Source organism: Aaosphaeria arxii (assembly GCF_010015735.1).
Source record: "Aaosphaeria arxii CBS 175.79 unplaced genomic scaffold BU24scaffold_5, whole genome shotgun sequence".
Classification (NCBI taxonomy): Eukaryota; Fungi; Ascomycota; class Dothideomycetes; order Pleosporales; genus Aaosphaeria; species Aaosphaeria arxii.
This window is the reverse complement of record NW_022983478.1, coordinates 1,049,272-1,071,806: the sequence shown is the minus strand read 5'-3', so window position 1 is coordinate 1,071,806 and position 22,535 is coordinate 1,049,272. Positions and strand designations below refer to the sequence as shown.

Genomic DNA, 22,535 nt, shown 5'->3' with positions numbered 1-22,535 from the left:
GCTCATGAGAAAATAGCAACCGGACGTCTAATGTCTAATCAGCGCTAGCGATGCATACAATACCTTCGTCTCTCCGCCGAATCCAATCTACACTCCCTATTTGACACCATTCACGCCACCCCTGCCCTCCCATCCCTCTCCAAATACTGCAGAGCTACGGAAACAAGGCGCTCTGAAGTGACCGGGAAGCTCAAACAGTAGGCAGATACGCAGGACGGTTCAACCCGACCCACGGCCCCCTCGGCCCCACCATCTCAGGCCGCAGGTCCTGGATCCTCGTGACGCCGATATTGCGCATAGTGTTCGTGATTTCCTCTTGCATGACTATTTTCACCACCTCTGTTAGCTCAAGTCTCCCCCTACGCAAAACAACTGGAAAAGGAAGACGGGAAACTCACTCTCCATAACCCTATACACCCCCTCCTCCCCATGCGTCCCATTAGCATACAAAACGGGGCGTCCCAGCCCCACGGCCTTCGCACCCAGCGCGAGAGCCTTGACGACGTCCGCGCCGCTGCGTACGCCGCCGTCGATCATGATTTCCGTTTTGCTGAAGAGGTCGGGTCGTAGGGCGCGGATCTCGTAGAGGACGTCGATTGGGGCGGGTGCGTAGTCGGCTTGGCGGCCGCCGTGGTTGGACTGTGAGGGTTTGTCAGTGAGTGAGGGGGGATGGGGGAAGGAGGGCATGGGAAGGGGAGGGGAGGGGACGTACGAGGATGACGGCTTCGACGCCGGCGTCGACGCAGAGTTGGACGTCTTCGAGGGATTGGACGCCTTTGACTATTATGGGGAGGGTGGTGTGGCGCTAGGAGTGGTGTTAGATGGGTTGTTTCGTCTGTTGTTTCTCGGGGAGGGGGGGAAGGATACATACGCGGATGAAGCTGATGTCGTCCCATGTGAGGTTGGTGTCCTGGTACCCGCTGATCTGCTGGGATACCGAGAGAGCCTTTGAGCCTGAACCGCTTGCTGAGGAAGAAGACGAAGAGGGTGGGGATGGGGGAGCAGTGTTCGATTTCGCCTTGGTGCGGACGTCCAGGGTGCGCTTGGATTGCCAGCATACGTCGACGGTGAAGACGATGGCCTTGACGCCTAGTTGTTCGACTTTGCGGAGGAGTTGCTCGGAGGCGGAGCGGTCTTTGTTGAGATAGATCTGGTGGGTTGTATTTAGATACATGGATATTGTTGTGTGGTAATGTAGGGACTTCTTACCTGGAAGAAGAGGGACTGGCCATCTACGGTTGAATCCACCATCTCCTCGATGCTGCAACTGGCATTGCACGAGATCTACAGATATTGTCAATATGTGCATGATACTCCCTCCGTTCAGCCATTCCATTACTCACCATCTGTACGATATTGCAATTGCCCGCTGCCTTGGTCAAATTGATCTCTCCGAGGGGGTGACCAAGCTTCGCCATCGCAGCCGGAGAGATGAAAACCGGCATAGCCGTAGGTATACCCAGGATGGAAGACTCAGTAGAGCCAGTGCTCGTGTCGCGAAGGATGCGTGGACGGAAGAAGTACCGTTGGAACGCATCGCGGTTTTCAAAGAAGGCTGTTCACACCACGTCAGAATATATTCAACCAAACCCTACAAAAGATGGAGAATCCGAATCACCGCGTTAGGATAGGGGGATCTCACTTCTCTCCTCGTCCGCTGCGCTGCGGTAGTACGCCCAAGCGGTCTCGCTCAGCACGCGCTGGGCCCAGTGCTCGAAGTCGTTCAGCAGCAGCATGTTTTGCGCGGCAGGCATCTCCTGGCGGGCCAGCTCCCGCGCCAGCTCCTCGTCCGTGACGACCTTCTCCTCCTCAGCAGGGAGGGTGTCTGGGTCGACGCGGCCGAGGAGACATTCTTCGGGGAGGGTGCCCAGTACGCCTGGTGGGTGGAGGAGATCGAATGTTTCGCTGGATTATGTATATGTGAGCAATTGATTGTGGTGGGCTTTTAATGCAAGTGGAAACGTACGTAGCGTCCTTGCCGGCCTTTGCGAGAATCGCGTGCTCGCCACCTGGATGGATCTTGAGGAAGTCGGTCACATCGTATACGGATCCCTAGTGTTCCGAATTGTGAGCTTTGCCTCGATATATGAATCAGGGGGAATGGGGGGTGTTGGCTACCTTGATGATGACCCAGCAATCGTCTGCGGAGACATGTTTCTGGATCTCGTCGAACGATATTAAAGTCGAGTCGCTGTCGGATGTGCTTTGCTCGTCTTCATCCTCTTGTTCGTCCTCGTCTTTCTCATTATCATTCGAGTTATTGGAATCTTCTGAATCGTCGCGGTTTTGAGTCGCAACACCCTGTCACAATCATCAGTGCCTCTTCTCCCTCAAACACAGGCGCACATCGCTTGCGCGCACGCTACAATCAACTCACCGCCGCAAGTCCCGCGATTCCAATTGAACTTGCAATAACTGTCCTCGAGCTCCTTGGGGGTGCGTGCCTACCCTCAAAGCCATCCCTCTGCGACTTTTGCAGCGACTGGCGCTGTCGCGTCGTCGTCGAGAGCTGTCGCGAGGTGGTCCATTGCCGACCGGCGTTCCGTTGCCGACGCAGGGAGGTCAAACGCCGATGGCCACCAGCAGCGAAGCGCTCCTCGGTGAGGCGGAGGATGGCCTTCGAGGTGCTTAGCAGGCAAGGTCGATGCGAGAACATGGCTGCATGTCAGTTTCTGCGCAAACAAAGCGATGAAGTAGAGAGAAAGGTTTAGGAGTTGTTGATTTGGAAGATTTATTGAATTATGGGAAATGTAGCTATTATGTATCCGGACTGGTCAAGCTTTGAGGTCTTTTTTTTCTGGAACGCCGACTGGGGGCGGAAGACGGGAAAAGAAACCCCACGGGCAGTGGTGGCCATCCTACGAGTAGATGGTGGAGAACTTGAACTGACTCGTTCCGCTTTGGGAAATTTTCCCCTACACCCACGCCCATGAGCCTATGGGAAGAGATGAAGCATAATGGAATGGGGATAGTTTGGATTAGTTGCACTCCTGTTCCTTGCACGAGTATGGGGAGAACATGATTGTGCCGAGCAGTCGAGGAGCTTGAGGTGGGTTGGCTATGACGCAGACTCGACTGGACCCTCCACTCGCTTTTCCTAGTCAATTCATTAGTGTGCGAGAATCGGAATCGGAATCGGAGACTGTTGCACGAATTGGACTTCGTAGATATTTAATGTTGAAGGATAAGTTCTTTCATTGCTGGAGCGATTGAGATGGCTGTATAGTAGAGATGGGAAGAGAGATTGTAGAATGCCATCATAGCATCCATTCCTATTACGTCCCTTTGCTTCCTTGGTTACGAGAGTTGTAATAACGCTCGAAATTCCTCTACTGATCTCCCTTGTTGAAGCTACTCTTTATCCCTCCATCTCTCTTTCCCATGATATCAGTCCGGTTCGCCGAGATATCATGCACACGAACCATGTTCCCCGAGCTAGGTGAACAAGTAGGTCACGTGCCGTGCTCTGATCACGTGTTATACACACCCATTAGGGAGGGTACTTGAGATACTTTGACGGTCAACCTATTCAGTTACCTCAATGAATCATTGTTTGATCTTCTGTAATCCTTTTGGAGGGAGGGAAGTATTTGCCAACTAAAGGCAACCAAACATGTTCACGTCGTTTCGATATGGGATCTTTATTGTGTAGAAATGGTATGCAAATGCCCTATAAAGCTGTCGGTGCAGGCCGGGCCTCAAAGAAATCATCGATTCGGGTCTCCTGAGATGAGGACGACGCTGGGTGGGTTGGCTGTGTAGGTTTGGTACCAGTTCAGGTGCTTTGGCGGCGGGTTTCGATGCCATCGCATCACGTCAAGCCGCATGAGCTACTACATGGGACGTTGCGAAGAGGTAGAGACAAGCGTCGCGTGACGTTTGAATGCATTTTAAGGTGTGCCGAAAGGAACGAAAGTGTTTGGTCTTGCGCCTACGATTCACAAGGAGCGTGCGAGAGGATTGGGATTACCATGTATTGCGGGCTTTGCGGCGATGTCAAGAATAGCATCGATAGAACGGCTGATAGTTGAGAGAAAACAGAAGTACGCATCTAGTTTTGGAATACAGGAATGGTTGTTGACCAGTGGCTGTCTATTGTATTCGGACAATGTCAAGGACCATGCATTCACACAGGGGAGAACGCGTCGATTACGGTATCTACTACTCGATAATCCTTGGGACTGGGTATGGCTTTGCTTCCCCACGGAATCATATATCGCTGTTGAGATTGTGACTGCGGTGAGAAGGGATTGTTCTAGATGAATTCTACACCGAATACGTCTCGCCGTACTCGATACCCTGTCACTGATGTTCCATGGCCCAGTGTTTCGGGAAACGGGATATCAATATTCTTAACAAACGGCTTTTATGAGAGTGAATTCTCGAAATTGTTAAGAGACCCTCGGGTTGCCTTGCCTATAAAAAGAATGTTTTGGTCATAACCGTGGTACAGGCGCCATCGGAACAGCGAATCGCATCGCAAAAGTTTATTGGTTGTGCGCAGAATACTTTGTTGCCTGTCTCGTAACCTATAGAACCATGGCTGAGGTAGCAAAAGCCTTCCCTGTGCTCATGTGCGCATAAAATGTTGCACATCAACTAACTGCGCACAGGCGTTCCGATGCTCTTTACAGACGCTTTAATGGATGAAATAAACTCCGACATCGTTGATCCACGGATCTTGGTTATATTGTGTTTCTCTTTCGTGGAAATGATAGGACTGGATAGAAATGTGGTTACGAAATATTGGGAAATCTATGAAGTCAACAAATAGCATGACGCCCAGATCCTCATAACCACAACCACCTTAGATGGTATTGCATTGTGGCAAGTTATATCCCACCTTCTGGAGTCCAACCATTTCCAGTCTCTCAGATACATAAGATGGCAGGAATTTCCTCATTGTTGCTCCTCATCACTCATTCTCCATCACATCGCAATCCCACCCACTATCACTCATCAGCTCTCATCTATCACTCATCATGAAGTTGTCGCCGCTCTGCGTCACACTTGTTATGAGTGTCGCGCTCTCGGCACCTGTGCCATCATTCCCATCGCAGCCAGCCCATGGCTCCGAGGCAGTAAGTCATTTCTTTACGCATTGAAATCAACGATTAATGGACCACCTATCTTCCTGTTGGCTTCATATTAACCCTTTGAAGCTCACAAAGTTGGAGGATCCCACTCAGTGGATTGGTTGGGATGACCCCAACGACAGTCGTTTTGTTCGTTACTGGAACGACGTGAGGACGAACCATCATCGATGGTGTTTTCCACTCATGCTAACGTACAATACCAGAAAGTTGACACTGCCATCATCCACTGGGACAACAACGTAAGTACAGCCAGTGTCCACTTAACACTTCCCCCCAGTAACAGCAGATCAACCACCCGACCATGGTCAATGCCATATTTTATTCATCCTACTAACACAATAACAGTATCGTAAACGCTCGGTGCCTGTAGTAGACCCATCCATAGATATGAAGCGTTTCGTGCCTGTAACGCCATCCAATGCGGAGGTCTCAAGCAATGCCACGACCGGCGCCAACGCCTACCTTCCAAAGTACAATTCCCACATCACGAATGCCGACGAGAGGAAGGTACGCATTCCATCGCAAAACTTCGTTCCTGTTCTCTTTTGTCCGCTAACCCCTTATCTTAGATCGCTCTCAAGAATCATTCTGCAATCATCCGGCTCCCCTGCCCGGCCATCTGCGACAAGCTCGCAGAGCGGTCACGAACCTTCAATCCCAAGAAGTGCCGCACCCTATGCTACAGGAGCGAGAGCGACCGACAGCAGCCGCAGAAGAAGAAGATGACCAAGCGCCTCTACAACAATTGGGTGAGTCACAATCCATCCATCCATCATTCCCTTCGCTCCCGTATGAATATTCATTTGCTAATCTGTTCCGAGTAGTTTTGGGATGCGTTGGGAGCATGGTTTGGTTATGATTTTGACCAGACTATGCCCATGCTTGACGGTCAACCGGAATGGGTCGACCGTGATCCCATTCATTGGGGCTTCCAATAGATAGCCGTCGTCCCAACGGATGCACCGGCCACCGGTGGGTTGTGCTGCTGGATTTACATATCTAGTGCAGGGTTGATCAACTGGTTGCGTTCTTGTGGATTAGATAGGTTGTTGGACGACCGGCCTCTTGGTACTTGGTGCTAGGCATCATTCGTAGAACCCATGGACTGGGAATGGATGATGCTATGCATTGACTAGTTGGTAGTAACTAAGTCTTCTATACTGCTATTTAGTGCTTTGAGGTTCATTTCACAAAGTGTTGTCTTCGTTTTCCTGCCTTGTCTCTGTGTGCTCAATCCGCACTTCAAATACTGTTGCTTCGCTTTTGAGGCGCGATCCAGGATTTTGTTTGACGCGCCTCTTCCCAGTGATTTTGAAAGTAGATATCGTGGTTACCATTTTATAGCCCCATATCAAACGCCCGTCCTTCAGTCCTGTAGCGTCACTTTCCCTATGAACTTTTATATCCACCCACCACTTCAGATCACACTTCCCATCCACAATACTGCCAAGTGCCCCACCGCAAAGCACATCCACGTCGACATCGAAATAACCGAAAACCTACTCGATGAACCATTACGGGAAGGCCTTGAGGAAGATCGATCAGCCGTCAACACCTCGTTACCACGGAGCTGTGCCGCGATCTCAGCAGCCATCGCCCTATGGATCGGCGGCGTCGGATGCAGTGCGTCAAGCCAGAAAAACTCCCTCTGCGGGCGACCGCAATCATCGCTGTTCTCATCCTCATTGTACGTTCGCCTGTTATCAATAATCAGTGCTCCAATCTACATAGTGGGAAAATTGCGCCGAACGTACTTGGAGTAAGCAGGGCAGGATCCGGTGGTGTTTCTGTACCCCGTAGTCTCTGTCCTACTCTGGGGATCATCTAACACCTCGTTGTATAGAGAGTACGTGTCGAGCAGATAGACGGCAATGTCTTCGTGTTTCTGGATCATCCCGCTTGCCATGTCCATGATGCGGCCATTAAAATCTTCCACGGACTCCTTGTTCCGCGCGACGTTGCGATCGCCCTCCGCGACTGTGAAAGGCGCGCGGTGGATTGGGGGAACATTCATGATGAGGAAGTTGCGCGCGCCCGCCCGGTACAATTTCTCCATGTATTTGGTGTAGGTGTCCGAGATGAGGGCGGCGTACTCTGTGCGGTTGTCCATTTTGTAGAAGAAGTTGACGTCGTTTATGCCGAAGAAGGTGGCGAAGAGCGTGTTGTCGGGGCGCCAGGTCGTCAGGTTCACGTTGTTCTCGGCGTAGAAGGGGAGGAAGAATCGATCTACCTGGTGGTCGAATGGCCGGAATATGCTCTCTGAGCCGAAGCTGTCGATGCTGGCGCCGCCCCTGGCAAAGTTGTAGGTCGACACGTAGGAGTCGTTGTAGTTTAGTGTGAGGAAATCGATCCAGTTTCGTCCGTTTGAAAAAGTACGGCCAGGAAATGCTGGGTTTCCAAACGCGTTCGATGGGTTTGGTTGTGTTCCATTTGGTTCGAAGCCGGTTGCTGTGTAAGAGTCGCCAAAGACGAAGATGTTGTCTATTTCATCCCAGCCCCTCCATTGTGACGCCGATTGCGCCATGGTTCCAGCGAAAAAGCAGAAAGTAAAGAACGAACGGCTCCAAAATGCCAGCATAATGAAGTGCTATACTATTAATACAACGTGAAGAATGAATTCATCGACAAAGCGATTAGGAATTACAAATGGGCTAGAATACCATTCAATTATTTCAACGGGGTAAAGTAGCCTTAAAAGAAAAAACTACAACATGCTAGCCAACATCGTTATACAATAGAGACAATTGAAGTCACAAAGTCGGCTTCAACAGGCCGACATTGTTTTGAGTATTTGGTGTCAGAGCAAGAAGTCATGTTGCATATCTTGAGACTTGGTTAGGCGGCTGAGGCTTTTCCGTTCCCTTTCGGGTTGACCCCAGATGTGATTTGGCATAGGGTTGTTGTCGCAGAGCACTTTACCCGGGCGAATGCATCATGCGCGGTCAAATGGGGAACCAAGCACAGGCCAGACCCGACTAAAAGAAGAGAACAAAAATCTCTTTTGCTGCATGGAAGTCTGGGGAATGCTTATATCTAGCTTGCAATAGCAAGCATGCATTTTCTGGAATGGAATTTGCCCATTCAAGTGCAGGTATACCACGAGGACGCAACGCCACCTCCAGGGTTTGCGCAATGTTGTGCATACGCAAATGCAATCCTCGGTTTCAATGCCATGAGTACGAGATGTAGAGTCAAATAACAAGCAGCCCCGACTCATGCTATTGTCAGGAGATTTCTCTTTAACGACATGTAAGCCTCTCTCATGACGAGTCTGGAGCTTGCGACACCTTCAGTCCTTGTATCCATATCATGTGAATACTCGCCGTTGCTCGTCCCTGCTGCAACACCCAAACAATATGCCGGCCACTATACAGCCACTCCTACCACTCGAGAGGTGCATCAACTAGGAGCGTGACTATCATTCACGGCGTTTTCGACGGTGGTCGATACAGTGACACAACGCCAGAACTGTACAGACTGTGGACGGTTCATACTAGGTAAAATTCCCGGGCGGGTACCAACTCCTCGTTCCATTGTGAGCGCCATATAATTCCCATTCCTACGCGACGAAATGTTTGCTCCCTGTCCGGTACCGGTTGTAGTAGGAGAGCCCAGTAATACTCGGAATGTTTGGCGTACTTTTGAATCATTTGCTATTAAAACGACGGTCATTACTAAAGTTCCTACACATCGAAGATTAACCTACCCAATCTGTTAAACCGTCTTCATTTCGTTTGGCTTGCGAGGATCCTTCTGGTGGTGTAATAGTAAGCTGGAATTTAGCTGGTCCATGCCCAGGGCTAAGAATAAACTCTTCATATTCCGGATGTAAACTATCTGTAATATTTCGCCTCGAAGCTTGAACCGGAGCGAAGCACAATTCGTCAAGGCCACTGTCCTCATCCAGCTGGACGGCCCCTATCAGGCGAGATTTTGACTCATTGGCCCAAAGGAAACGCATTGGGTAGATAGATGCATTGCCCGCGATAAACATGGATTCCGGGCGACCGTAAGTTGCGGAATAATATATTTCGTCTTCTAGAAGATTGATGTCGGAAATGAAGCACCTATTCGTTCTTCCGTGAAGCGTGAGCTTCGTCGCGTCAATTATTCTGATAAATTGCATGGTCAATCGCGCCTTTTTGACATCTGTCGGAGGCCTTAGTTTGAGATGTGGGAATGATTTACTTCCTGGAAGTCTTGCCCATGTCCATGACGGAAGATTCTCTATGCCTTTCATCCCCATCTCGTGATGCGATATCCGCCATAACAATTGCATGGGCAAGCCAGCAGTCCATAGTCCCAACTCATAGCTATCCTGACGGGTTTTAGAGAGCTCATTGACATAGCCCGAGAGCGCAATTAGACGGTCGCTTTCGTAAGTGAGTTCGCATCTGGTATATCTCTCAATGCTGCACTCCCACGTAGAATAGTCCACCGCTATATAGTTCTGTCCTGAGTCACAATCACGCTGGTCTAGCGTTTGCTCTTTACATTCCCAGGTGAGGTTATTGACTAGGCAATTAACAGTGCGCCGTGAAAGAAGTGACTCTTGAAATGCCTAGAGATCTATAAGTTTTATGCATGGATCATGAGTGTCTGTTTGGGTAGTTCTACGAACCCATGCTCGTCCACCAAGAGCGGAATCGTCCGGGCCGTCATGATCCACCCTTTGTTCGGGTTGGCCACGAAAGTAGACAAATCGTGACGGTTCGCCTTTTGGTGACGCTGTAACTGTATTGGGTCGAACCTTTTCCGGGAGAGGGAACTTCTCTAGCACATCAGCCTTCTCCTCGTCAACTAAGACTCGTTTGCCAATGTTGGACATGTCAAGGAAGCATCCTTCAGTCGAATCGCGAGCCCCACATGCGGCGATGCGGAACAGCGATCTTTCGTAAATAAGGCCCATGCGTTGCGACTCCTCTGCCCAATCCTCCGCACTGTCTTGGATGATGCATAGACAATCTATCCAAAGGTATCTGGTGCCTAATGCTCGTGTGATTGAAATTGCTTCCCGAAAGGTTTTGGGTAATTCATGGTCGTATATACCGGCCGACAAACGTGTCTTACTGGCACTATCAAGACACATGGGCTTCTTTTCCGGAGGACCCCAGCAATGCGAGAGCGCACAATATGGCGATGCGATGTCATTTGTCTCTATGACGCGGACACGATCGTTGGGCGAGTTGCCTATATCAAGAATTCGCTTGGCTGGAATGGTATCCGACTTCTCGTCAATGAGTGTTCCAGTCAATGACTTGCGACAGGTCTCGTGCTTCGAGAGGCAACGGTCCAGCCAACTTTCAATGCAATTCATAGTTTCTGCTCCACCAAGGCGATCTATAGGCTCTTTCGATGAAATACGTGTCCAATCATCATCTCCTTTGGCTGTTTGTATTCAGTAATTCCTGTCATATATGTTACAACGAATACGCACCTGGGTCAACCCATATATCGATGTGGCACCTCGATGTATGGCCAGGACTATAGAATGCCTGCACCACGAGCACCGCTATCCGATTATCCCAGGTGGACTTCATAGTGAATGATATCATCATAATGTCCCTCCATGACCACCATGCTAATCGCCTCATTATTTCACAGAGGTCGCAAGTCAAGGCTGATAAGTTAATCTCGACGCCTTCCTTCGGGGAGTCCAACCACCGGTAGCTGTCGGACGACTTATCAGCCTTGGTGCACAGCCAGTCAACAAGATCCTGGCAATCATCGCATATCGGATTTGTAGACATATTCGAGGTTTGTAGAATAGTAAATATAAGTGACCAGGAGATATGGAGCTGTGTCCACCCAGAGTCGTGATCGTCGTGTCCACGCCACACTCAGCTTGGTAAATTCGAAGGATTCGTTATCGCTATTGATGCCTGAAACACGTGGTATGGCATGGATCAATTGAGAATTCATACATGCTGGCTGGTCACTGAGATCAATGAAATAAAGATTAATACTTTAATCTATTCTCTACTTACTTTGAGTATACTGATCATGCAACATCGAAAGAAGTCGAGCTAGTCATTGTGTCACAGTCAATCACGTGAGGCGCTTCAGCTCCATCCTTGTAAAGTTATAATACGATCCACGTCTCTTAGTATTTCCTATACGACATCAGTAATTAATACTTGAGAAGATGTCTGAAGCTCGGAATGGCGGGGATGGGAGCTTTCGGAATAGCGCTGACGTAGCCTCATATGCTCTAGTTGATCAATACCGCAGTGGAAATCTCAAGGCATGAGGAAAGATTTCCAGTTTATAGTCGTAAACAAAACTCCAATTCATGATATATAGCGGTATCTTCATATAGACTATGCACATGCTCCTACTATAGCAAGGGCGTTCTTCTGATCGTCATCATCATCATCACCACCACCACCAAAGGGTTCGTCTCGCTCAACCCTTAGACGGGGAGAACAACCTTCATTCCCATGTACTCTCTCGTGTGCATCAACTTTCCGTCGATGATGGTCTGGTGGACACCGACGCGGTTGTGCTCGGTATCAGTAGGGTCGGTCGCGGTGGCGATCTGGATCTCGCGCCACTCGCGGTTGGTGGGCGCCTTTGCGCCGGTGGATGTGCGCTTCTTGAACTCCTTGTAGATGCCCTGCTCCTCGACGCAGCCCTCGCGCTTGATCAATGGGGAATCTAAGAATTCGTGTTAGCTATATTCCGGCTTGTGCGTCTTGTTGGGATAAGACTTACCATAAGCGGGCGACATGGGCATGTCACCAACGGAGCTGTTGAACAAAACCAAGGAAAGACGCTCCTGGTGCAATTGGTCGACAGGAGGCTTGAAGACTCGGTGACGGGTAGCCTTGAAGTGGCCACCGGAAACAATCTCCAAAGTATCACCGATGTTGATGACAAGTGCACCGGGCTTGTAGGGGACGTAGTACCACTGCTCGTCGCGGCCCCAGATCTGGAGACACGAGATGGGCACGGAGAACAACTGGGTGGTCAGACCGAAGTCAGTGTGGCCGTGCATGCGGAGACCCTTTGATGCCTCCTCGGTGGATTTTTGTACGGGTCGGAAAAGGGCGTGGCGGAAGTAGCCCTCGCCGGTAGGGCTTCCGTGGGACTGGACGTTGTCCCAGAGGTAGTCATCGGGCAACTCGAGAACGCGAGAGAAGAGAGTGAGGAGGCGGCGGTTGACGGACTTTGTGAGGTAGTTGCAGAACTCCTCAATCTCATCCATGAAAGGCTGGAGGCACTTGGGGACACGGTTCTCAACGTCTTGCCAGTCAGGCTTGTACCAGTTAAACTGCTCAATGCCATCAGGTGGGCCACGGTGGCGCTGTAAAGGAACCAATGTTAGCCTTGCTCTCTGTTATGAAGTCCACATTGTATGCTTACCTTGAAACCGTAAGGGTGCTTGTAACCAGACCACACACCAGTCTCTGGGCTGAAAAGAAGACGCTCCTTGTCCTCTTCACTGATGTTGTGGTAAAGATATTGTGCAATGGCGAACTGTCTGTGCAACTATTACAGAAGAAATCATCAGTTCAATGTCCCTTTCAATGTAAACGCAGTCTGCTTACCTGCTCGAGGCTAATGCCGTAGTTCTCGAGGAAGAGGAAACCATCATCACGGATGGCTTGCTTAACAGTCTGAACAAGATTCTCGACAACTGCAGGATCTTCCGAATCCAACAAAGACAGATCAATGGACTTGAGCTGTGCAAAGTTGTGAGTCTCCTTGGTGACCGGCGGGGGGATCCATTCTGGCACGAAGGGCTTGCCAGGAAGGTCCGCAGCAGGAGGGTTGAATGGGGCGGCTGGTGCCATGGTGATGTGTTTATTCAATGTCTAAAATGTATGTATAGGGTATAGTGAAGATATGTGAATGTGGTTGTAGTTATGAATGGAGAAGTGAAGAAGATCTGATAGCACAGATTCCGAGTTGTTATAAGACTTTACATGTAGGAGACAGAGACATCTACAACGCCTCTGAGAGTCGAGCTCCGCCGCGTGATGGTTCGACCATGGCATGTCTCCGTTACCCCAATGTCCGGGGGTCCTCGTTGCTCTGGCGCGTCGTCAACACTCTCGCGTGCCCCCGCGTATCCCCTGAGCAGCCGATCGATCTCAATCGGCTCCATATCGTTATCTTGGCCATTATGCAGGTTGCGTCCTCCGTGGCAAAACGATAACAATCGGAGGAGCAGACAATATCGGAGGAGCTGCAGGATGGCGGAGTGGCTTGAGTTTTAGCGTGGGAGGAGCTCCTCCCTACCAAAGTGGGTACCTGAGTTGCCCACCAGGACCCTGGAGCTCTATGTCCAATGGAGCTCACCATACCCACCACATCCACCTTGGGACAATGGATTTTTTGAAATTTTTAGATTCCGATAATCATTGACGTAGCAGTTCCGGCGACGGAACTGGAGAGATAAGAAAGATGACCTCGGCCCTTTCGTTGTTTTCCACATCCAGCACATTTCCTCCTTGAACACATTGAACACTCTTTCTACACAACTTCAACAAAACACCCACAAACCTTCCGCAACAATGTCTCGTCAACTCATCTCTAGCGAGAAGTTCCCCCCCAAGCCTCACAACTGTACGTGCAAAGAAACACCAACACTTTCAGAAAACCACCATGCTAACAAACTCAATAGGCCCCGCAGTCAAGGTCCCCGGACTCGTCTTCTGCGCCGGACAAACCGCAACTGGGGAGATCAAGCAGGCCACCGTACGTACCCTTCACACGCAAGACGAATTAACAAACACAAATTCTAACACAAACCCCAGCGCAAGGTCCTCCAGAACCTCAAGGAGGTCCTCGAGCTCTCCGGCTCCTCCCTCGAGCAGGTCGTCAAGTACAACGTCTACCTCGCCGACATGAAGGACTTCGCCGCCATGAACGAGGTCTACATCGACTTCCTCCCCCAGCCCATGCCTTCCCGATCGTGCCTCCAGGCCGTCGCTCCCGGTGAGGGAACCGTCATCGAGATTGAGTGCATTGCTCAGGTTTAAGCGATCGCTCCGTGAACTAAGGGGGTGGATGGGGAAATAAAACTGGCGCAAAGTTTATATTGTTGCTCATAGGATTGATTGAGTTACTTTTGCCATTGCAATAGTTACCTGCATGGCTATGGTTGGGAAAAGGGTCATTTTATGATAGGAATGATTGGGCACTGTTCCGCGAGGCGCGGTACGCTTTAGAAATGTTTACATGAAAGAAAAACCTTTAGAGATATCAATGAACCATTTACACAAACCAACGATTTTGAACTTGACTATATTTTTGCTGTATTTTGGACTTGCCTGCATATATCCAGGACTTTTGTTATGGCAGTTCACTTAGTGGAAGACATCGAATTTAATTGTTCGTTGTAAGATTGTGCTCAGATAGTGAGTTAGTGACATATCAATGATTGAAAAACCTTGAAGTTAAGCAACCGAAAAACAATAAGAATGACAATCAAGGTAAGTATTAAACTGATCAGTACTCTACTTCAATGCGAGCAAATATACTATATTTTCTAGGATCAAGCATGCACATTGGTGAGATTAACAAAGTTAGGACCTATGCACTGACATACTAGCACTTAAAAAAAGGAGGTAACAGTCACAACAACAATGAACGAACGAGGCAAGTTTGAATCTTGAAGAATCGAATATTATTTTTGGAATCGAAGAGAAGTCTATATATCTAATATCCTAAATCATGACCGTGACGTTAAAAGCACAACACGCACTCTATGACCTGGCGATCTCGAACTCAGAGATGTACCAGTTCTGAATGGCCTTGGTGTCGCCAGTGATGGCAACGGTGTCGTATTTCGACCTCTCAGCCTTGGCCGCGGAGCCGTTGTTCACCATCCTTCCGAACCACTTTCCGTGCTTCCTGGCAGCCTTCTCGATCTTGTCGATGGCAGCCACGAACTCGGGCTCATCGCCCCTCGCAGGGACGTATCCCAAGAGAGCCTGGGCGAGATCGTTGGGGCCGATGAAGACGAGGTCGACACCGGGGACGGCAGCGATTGCATCGACGTTCTCGACACCGGCGCGGGTCTCGATCTGCACCATGGTGATGATGGTCTCGTTGGCGGACTTCATGTACTCGGGGGGTGTGAGACCGTGGCCGATGGCAGGGAAGGCAGATCCCTGGCCGCGGACACCCTGGGGTGGGAACTTGGAGCTCGCGACGACCTGCTCGGCCTCCTCGGCGGTGTTGATCTGAGGGACCATGACGCCGTGGGCGCCGGTGTCGAGCGCGCGCTTGAGGATGTCGTGTGCTGGGCCGCGAATGCGGATGATGGGGGAGACGCCCAAGGCAGAGATGGCGGCTACAGAGTTGTGCATTGCGTCGTCGCCGATGTGGCCATGCTCGCAGTCGATGATGATGCCGTCGAGGCCGGTCAGGGCGACGATCTGGGCTTGCCTGACGGATGGGATGGCAACGAAGGTCATCAAGGGGTACTCATTTGCCCGGAGCTTATTGAGCAGACGGAGGCGAGGGTTGGACACCTCTGTCGTTTGTGCGGTGGTGTATGACTTGGACATTGTGGATAAAGATAAAATGGGGAGGGCGTGGGTTTGACCTGGTGTTGATCGAAGCTCAAATTGATGATTCGAGTTTAAGGGGACTTTGGCTTGGAAAGTACGGTGAGGTAAATGAGGTTGGAACTGGAGCTGGAACTGGAGATAAGAAAGATTGGGATAAAAGTGCCAGATGAGGCACTCAAGTAGCCATACGGCCGATGGCGGAGAAAGCTATCGTGGAGCATAGTTTCTTCATTGCGTGCTCACACATGGCAATGACAATGAGGAGCACCGTCAATCTGGCATGCAATGGTATGGGTATGCAATGCAATGTGACGCATTAACCCTTTTCCCTTCTGGGTGGATGAGTACCATAGTAGTCGGTTAGTATTCACATAGCAGTCTAGTCCTAGTTGTTGTTTCGTAACGAGGTGGACCCTGGAATAAGTGCGGAGTTAGTGCCGACCCACAGGGAGGAGCTCTCTCGAGGCTTTGATTTCGACCGACGCTGATTCGGCGCCAGAAAGTCGAGACAAGCCACACGACTCGGGCTATTCATGTGAATAATCCCAATACCCCAGATTCTAGAGATAAGCGACTAGGCTAGGCTAACCGCTAAGCTGGGGCACGCTGATATCGCTGGAGCGCTCCTCCCAGTCCTTATCTCGGCATCGAGCTGGGGATGGTGCTGAACAGTGCTCAGAAGAGCACAAAAAGGACTCGAAGTTGTAGCAAGAAGTCGATCAGTTGACATCCAGTGTTGCTCGAGTCCTCATCGGTGCTGCGAAACAGTCAAAAAGAGCCTTCTCGTCTTTGGAAAATTTCAACTCATCAGAACGGCCACGGCACCCCGACACTGCCATGGATCACGACCTCAAGCAGATGCCTTCGACCGATGTCGAGTTGAATAAAACCAACACTGACATCAACGGCGAGGTCGTTGTGCGGGACGACAGAATGCCGGACAGCCTCCGAAATCTCAGTCAGGAGGAGATCCAGCAGCTGAACAAGAAGCTGGTTCGCAAGATCGACATGATCAGTATGTATTGCCATTGTAACATGGTCGATTTCGTCTTATGCTAACATTTTATTCCCTTTGCGCAGTCTTGCCCATTATCGGTATCCTTTACATCTTGAACTACATCGACCGTCAGAACTTGGCTGCTGCGAAGTTGCAGGGCATCATGCACGATCTGAACATGACCACTCAGCAATTCGCCACTGCCATCTCGATTCTCTTCGTTGGATACTTGCCCTTCCAGATTCCCTCCAACCTCATCATCTCAAGGATCTCTCGTCCTGGAATGTACATTTGCTGCGCCGTCATCATCTGGGGAACCATCTCAGCTTCCACTGCCGCCGTCAAGACATACGGTCAGCTGCTGGCTGTGCGTGCCATTCTCGGTGTCGCTGAGGCTGTCTTCTTCCCCGGTGCCATCTACTACCTCAGTGCCTGGTACACCAAGGGCGAACTTGGCAAGCGTATCGCCGCTCTCTACATCGCGCAGCAGTTCGGTAATGCCTTCGGTGGCTTGTTCGCAGCTGGCATCTTCCATTTGGATGGGACGCACGGCATCCGCGCATGGCAATGGCTCTTCATCATCGAGGGATGCGCCACCGTCGGCATTGGAAGTATCTGCGCGTTCTTGATGCCCGAGTTCCCTCATAACTCCAAGATCCTCACCCCCGTCCAGCGTGAGCTCGCCGTGTGGCGCATCGAGTCCGAGGCTGGTGCGGCAGAGGGAACTGAGAACGAGGGCACCTGGAAGGGATTCTCCAAGGCTCTGTCCGACCCCAAGCTCTTGATTCTGATCTTCTGCAACTTGCTCTCCCAGGCGCAGGGTTCTATCGCCAACTACTTCCCCACGCTCGTTGCCTCCCTCGGATACAGCGGAACCACCAGTCTTCTCCTCACCGCACCCCCTTACGTCCTTGCCGGTATGGTCTACTGGGTTCTCATGTGGTACTCTGACCGCAAGAACACCGCCTACCCGATCATCATTGGCTGCATCGCCACGGCATGCGGCATGTACATCATCCCCATGGCGACTCTCAACGTCGGAGCCCGCTACTTCTCCATGATGATCCTCCCCTTCGCATCCGTCGGACCCCAGCTCGTACTCTACAAGACCATCAACTTGCATCTCGCCCGTCCCGTTTCGAAGCGCGCGGCCGCCTCCGCCCTCGTCAACGCCATCGGTGGCACCTCGAACATCTGGGCTTCGTACCTGTACTTCGCTCCCCCTCAGTTCTACGCCGCGTTCGGAACGCTCATGGGCTGTGCCGTCCTCTTCGCCCTCACCATCACCTTCTACAAGTGGCTCGTCAACCGCGAGAACAGGCGTCTTGCTTCGGGCGACCCTGACCAGATCGCAAAGGTCGTCAAGGGTGGCGTCACGGAGGAGATGGTGTCTCTCGGCTGGAGGTACGAGATGTACTAGAATGTGTCTTTCGACATGATTTCATACAATCAAGGCCAATACGACACGGGTATATAATATGTGTTTTTCACTCAGATATGACGGGCTCTCTCTGCCAGTCAGGAGGGGAATAGCACTCGGTACTATCAGATTTCCAGTGCGTTGTTTGATTGATTTACTAGAGCTGCCGGTTGCTTGCATTGTTGTTTGTACATAGTCGAGTAGAATCGGAGCAATGATAGACTTAGCTATGCTGCGCATCATCATTATCATTATCATTATTATTATTATCACATTACATTCTTTGTACTCGAACCGAGTCGTACTGATGGAGGGAAGATACTTACCTACTTATCTTATTGTAAAGAGTCAATAATCTATTCATTCGTTTACTTCCCCATATTATCCCCATATCAATACGAGTATGGATCCGATGTAAGCCGGATTTGCTTACCTCGTACCTTTTAACTAGTATTTTAATTGAATAAGTGCTGGAGGCTAGTTATAAGTAATTACAGGTAATGATGCATGTACTCGTTACGTAAACGGGTAACGGCTTGAACGGGGACTGCCATGATGAATTATACGCCGTCTATGTGACGCTGTGTGCGAATATGTGAGAACGTCCATCGCCGACAGAGCACAGTCACCATGTACTTGGTAGGCATTCTAAGTATCGCCAGTAGTAAGTAGATTGGTAGTCTCATTATTAAAGGTACGATATGCATGTGCATTCTGTAGGACAAATTGAGGCTCTCCCTGCACCTTTAATACCTGTTCTTACCAACGTCAATATGTGAGAAAACCTATCGCCGAAGTGCGGAATATCCTAAACCCACACCCGACCGCCGACAGCCCGGCTTCTGGCCTAAAGTGACATGAACCAGTCATGCTTCCCCATCCATCCACTATTCCTTGACTATTCCTTGACTATTCCTTACTATTCCTCACCATCTCCATACTATTAGCCAACTACTTCAGGCCATCTCCATACTAATCCATCGGCTCTAACTCGAACAGCATCCAGTTCCCTATCCGACAGGAAGATAACACCTTCCCATCCGTCCAATCATTGTCCATCCAAAAAGCCGACTATCTTGATAACGTGCAACTTACTTGCGGGGGGCAACCCTTCGGAAGGTCTGTCGTATCTGGGGTAACTAACAAGTGTGCGTGTGAGCCGCCTCCATGCACCAATAACCCCCCCCCAGTGTCTCCTCTTTCTGTCTTGTCTCCGCGTGCCCAATCCCGATGATGCCAATTCTTCCATCTCTCGCGCAACTCTCTACTTCCTAAACCATCCCTTCATTGCCTACTTGAGTGGGCGTGTCCTCCTCTACAATGTCCGTCTCTGCAATAGCCACCACTCCCATAGAGAAACAGGCGGCCTTCCAACCATTCCAGTGCCCCATCTGCCAGAGTAGATTCACACGACATGAGAACCTGAAGCGACACGCTGCCGTCCATTCTTCCTCCCAGGACGATGCCTCGCTATCTTGCCACATCTGCAATGCGACCTTCTCGCGGCCTGACTTGCGACTTCGACACTTGAAGCGGAAGCATCCTAATGAAGTCCAGCGACCCAGGAAGCGTCAGTCGCAGTCGCAGGCGTCCGCTGCTGGCAGCGACCGGGCGGGCTGTCAAACGCAACAAGAGAAGAAATCACCCACTCCTTCAGCCTCCATGTCCATCTCGCCAAAGTCGACGCGACATGATTCACATTCGCAGGCTCACGATTCCGAAGACGAGAATGAATTAAATCGAACCTCTTCTGCTGATAATTACAGCATGGTTTCGCAGCCGCACTCACAGGCACAGTCGCAGCCACAGTCACAGCCGCAGTTCGATGAGCGTTTCAATGCCGTCGAGATGGATCCAAGTTCCCTCCTCCTGGCATCCTTTCTCCGCCCACAGGAAAATTCACACATTAGTCCAGCGACAGTGCAGTCAATACCATACGACAACACCTTGGCCAACTTCAACTTCGACCAGTGGAGTCCCGATCCCCTCCTGTCCCTGGACGGCCTATCACAGATCCAAGATGAATGGATGCCATCCAGTCTGCAACAACTCCGCGGGTGCGACCTGTTTTTTACCTATGCATCCAACTTTCTCCCCTTCCTCCATCAACCAACATTTCAAGCATCTCGCGCTGCCAGACCTCTGCTCCTCGGCATCCTCTGTCTTGGCTACCAGTATGGAGAGGACCCGGATGCTGGAGACGAGGCAGGCTCGGGTTCGGCCCTTTCCCTGCGATGTTTCCACCGAGCCCGTGCCCTTATCGCTGCGGAAGAGGACCACGTCGACGAGACCGCCCACGGCCTTATCATGGTGCAGACGTATATCCTTCTCCAAGTTTTCGCCATGATGTATTCCTGCGATAAGGACTCGGCGTATGGACTGAAGACCCATTCCAAGATATGCTCTCTGGCCCGCGCGATCGGGCTCATGAACCCACCCCCTAACGATGCCACTGTGACTGAAGATCTTGATTCATTGTGGCGACACTTCGTCCAGGCCGAATCGCACAAACGCACCCTCTACGCCGTCCACCAGATCGACACCCTCTGGTACCAATTCCTCTCCATCCCGCGCTCACTCTCCCACCTCGAAATAAAACAGGACCTCCCCTGCCCGGAAACCTACTGGACCGCATCATCATCCGGCGAGTGGGCGCATCGCCAATTGGTCGCTCGACACAGCGGCCCTCCCATCCGCTACCACGACGCCGTCCGACGAATCCTGGCATCCGACAGCACGAACCTCAGCTCCATCCCCGCATTCGACCCCTACGGCACCATCAACATCACCCAATTCCTCGTCTCCAGCGCGCGCGAAATCTCCGGCTGGTCCACCATGACCGGCATGCTCAGCATGGAGCGACTCGACCCGCTGCGCAAGTCCCTCCTCGCGCTCAGCCCGCTCGTGCGCGCCCAATCCCAGCCGCAATCCCAACCCAACGCCATCGACTCGTCCCCGCACGCCGCGCTCTGCGAAACCACCTGGCAGGCCGCGATGATCGAAATGCAGATGTGGTCGCCGTCGCACACGGGCGGGCTCGTCGGCACCAGCGTCGATGCAGCCCTACACCACCTCATCGACCTCGCGCCGTCGTGCGAGTTCCTCTGCGAATCCAACCTCTGCGGGTCGATCCAGCCGCACGTCGACTGGTTCCTGCGGTACCTCGATCAGACGGTCGATGCGGCGGGGGAGGCCCCCTGGCTGACGCTGTATGCGTGCAAGGCGTTTATGATTGCGTGGCAGCTCGTCCGCGGGGGCATGGCGGGCGCGATGCAGGTTGTGGGTGTGGCGGACGGCGATAGGGAGGCGGCGCTGAAGTGGGCGAAGAAGGTGTTCGAGAGGAGGGAGAGGTGGAAGTTGGGGAAGATTGTCATGGCTTGCTTGGAGGGGTTGGATGTGTGAGAAGGGTGGTTTGGACCTTCTTTAATCCTTTCAAACCTTGGATCCATCGACCGAGACACTGAGACAGCTGCGACGAGAGCTTTCCTTCATGGGACAGCATCCACGTCTGAGAGATCGACTTCGGAATCGTGCAATCGCGCAGACACTACATTCCCGACTCGATTCCAGCAAGCTGAACTGGAAGTGAGCTCCACAGGCAGCTCATTTCCCCTCGATCGCCTCGCGATCAACGCACGCAATCAAGTGCACCGACTCGCAATATAGCAGCAGCAGCAACCCAAAAGCGCCCCATCCAGGACATAAAAACCCGCCTCATCCACCAACAACGATGATCAACACCCCGTCGACATCAACCCTACCGGAACGAGGAGAGGCATCGCGAATTGTTCTTACCACAATCGCCACCATCACATCACCCATCATCAAACGTCAACACCAAAGACATCAACCCTTCGCACGAACCTCTGGAAATTAACCCAGACAAGTTCATCAATTAATTCACATGTAAATAATCACCCAACCCACCCCCAGGCGCATTAAGGCAGCTAGCGACGCATATTGTACTACTATTCTATTCCTTTGGCCTCGCAATGTTTTTGAGATCTTTGAATCTTGGGGGGTTTTATAGCGTAGGGATGGGGAGGATGGAGTCAATTAATGAGTTTGAGAAATGATGAACTGTAAGAGGTTCCTTCTACGTGTGTGATTGATTCAAGCCTTTGACTATTCGTGGTGTCGGTTTGGGGAAGTAAGGGGGTCCAGAGTCGTGTGCGTGTCGCTTCTGTGATGCTGGTTTGGTCGTTGCGTGAGATGAGACGAAACGAGACGAAACGGACGGGGACACGGGGCTAGAATGGTTCATGTGTCTCTATGTCTCGGGGGCATTGGGGTATGTTATGCCTTTTTTCTAGGAGAGAAATGAATGGATCGTTATGGAGCAATCCAAGCTCCGCCGTCATCATCTTCACGCGAAATGTAAAGTAGGAACAAAAAAAACCCTTACACGTTACTGGTTACTCCTAAAGTTGTCCGAAAATGTGTTCAATGTTTCCTGACGAGGTCAACAAGAATGGGAAAATTGTGGGGAGAATGGGAGG

General features: G+C 51.1%; 9 protein-coding genes across 9 annotated transcripts; 4 read left to right on the top strand and 5 right to left on the bottom strand.

The window, feature by feature from the left end:
* Positions 1-190: 190 nt before the first annotated feature.
* BU24DRAFT_493107 (uncharacterized protein) lies at positions 191-2,656 on the bottom strand (the record flags this gene model as incomplete). Its single annotated transcript, XM_033533944.1, has 10 exons — positions 191-324; positions 399-639; positions 713-805; positions 872-1,150; positions 1,210-1,284; positions 1,344-1,555; positions 1,643-1,905; positions 1,967-2,052; positions 2,119-2,301; positions 2,378-2,656. The coding sequence occupies 10 exons, from the start codon at positions 2,654-2,656 to the stop codon at positions 191-193; spliced, it is 1,845 nt and encodes a 614-aa protein (XP_033382854.1).
* A 2,326-nt stretch (positions 2,657-4,982) lies between these two features.
* Positions 4,983-6,034, top strand: BU24DRAFT_410252 (uncharacterized protein; the record flags this gene model as incomplete). The annotated part of the gene is made up of 6 exons (XM_033525979.1): positions 4,983-5,081; positions 5,163-5,243; positions 5,300-5,335; positions 5,442-5,603; positions 5,666-5,845; positions 5,921-6,034. 6 exons carry the CDS (start codon positions 4,983-4,985, stop codon positions 6,032-6,034), a joined length of 672 nt encoding a protein of 223 aa, XP_033382853.1.
* Positions 6,035-6,463: 429 nt separating this feature from the next.
* BU24DRAFT_451532 (carbohydrate esterase family 16 protein) lies at positions 6,464-7,620 on the bottom strand (the record flags this gene model as incomplete). The annotated part of the gene is made up of 2 exons (XM_033531115.1): positions 6,464-6,793; positions 6,851-7,620. 2 exons carry the CDS (start codon positions 7,618-7,620, stop codon positions 6,514-6,516), a joined length of 1,050 nt encoding a protein of 349 aa, XP_033382852.1. The 3' UTR covers positions 6,464-6,513.
* Positions 7,621-8,793: 1,173 nt separating this feature from the next.
* BU24DRAFT_463295 (HET-domain-containing protein) lies at positions 8,794-10,636 on the bottom strand (the record flags this gene model as incomplete). Its single annotated transcript, XM_033532103.1, has 3 exons — positions 8,794-9,657; positions 9,718-10,484; positions 10,534-10,636. 3 exons carry the CDS (start codon positions 10,634-10,636, stop codon positions 8,794-8,796), a joined length of 1,734 nt encoding a protein of 577 aa, XP_033382851.1.
* Positions 10,637-11,379: 743 nt separating this feature from the next.
* BU24DRAFT_392617 (Clavaminate synthase-like protein) lies at positions 11,380-13,235 on the bottom strand. The gene is made up of 4 exons (XM_033525166.1): positions 12,647-13,235; positions 12,462-12,587; positions 11,811-12,402; positions 11,380-11,753 (listed from the first exon to the last, which is right to left on the bottom strand). Exons 1-4 carry the CDS (start codon positions 12,890-12,892, stop codon positions 11,509-11,511), a joined length of 1,209 nt encoding a protein of 402 aa, XP_033382850.1. The 5' UTR covers positions 12,893-13,235; the 3' UTR covers positions 11,380-11,508.
* Positions 13,236-13,563: 328 nt separating this feature from the next.
* BU24DRAFT_493103 (translation initiation inhibitor) lies at positions 13,564-14,083 on the top strand (the record flags this gene model as incomplete). The annotated part of the gene is made up of 3 exons (XM_033533943.1): positions 13,564-13,667; positions 13,726-13,799; positions 13,859-14,083. Exons 1-3 carry the CDS (start codon positions 13,616-13,618, stop codon positions 14,081-14,083), a joined length of 351 nt encoding a protein of 116 aa, XP_033382849.1. The 5' UTR covers positions 13,564-13,615.
* A 691-nt stretch (positions 14,084-14,774) lies between these two features.
* Positions 14,775-15,616, bottom strand: BU24DRAFT_481986 (Phosphoenolpyruvate/pyruvate domain-containing protein; the record flags this gene model as incomplete). The annotated part of the gene is made up of 1 exon (XM_033533216.1): positions 14,775-15,616. One exon carries the CDS (start codon positions 15,614-15,616, stop codon positions 14,810-14,812), a length of 807 nt encoding a protein of 268 aa, XP_033382848.1. The 3' UTR covers positions 14,775-14,809.
* Positions 15,617-16,552: 936 nt separating this feature from the next.
* On the top strand, positions 16,553-18,036 carry BU24DRAFT_392613 (MFS general substrate transporter; the record flags this gene model as incomplete). Its single annotated transcript, XM_033525165.1, has 2 exons — positions 16,553-16,634; positions 16,700-18,036. 2 exons carry the CDS (start codon positions 16,553-16,555, stop codon positions 18,034-18,036), a joined length of 1,419 nt encoding a protein of 472 aa, XP_033382847.1.
* A 630-nt stretch (positions 18,037-18,666) lies between these two features.
* BU24DRAFT_433836 (uncharacterized protein) lies at positions 18,667-21,438 on the top strand (the record flags this gene model as incomplete). Its single annotated transcript, XM_033530000.1, has 2 exons — positions 18,667-18,700; positions 19,391-21,438. 2 exons carry the CDS (start codon positions 18,667-18,669, stop codon positions 21,436-21,438), a joined length of 2,082 nt encoding a protein of 693 aa, XP_033382846.1.
* Positions 21,439-22,535: the final 1,097 nt, after the last annotated feature.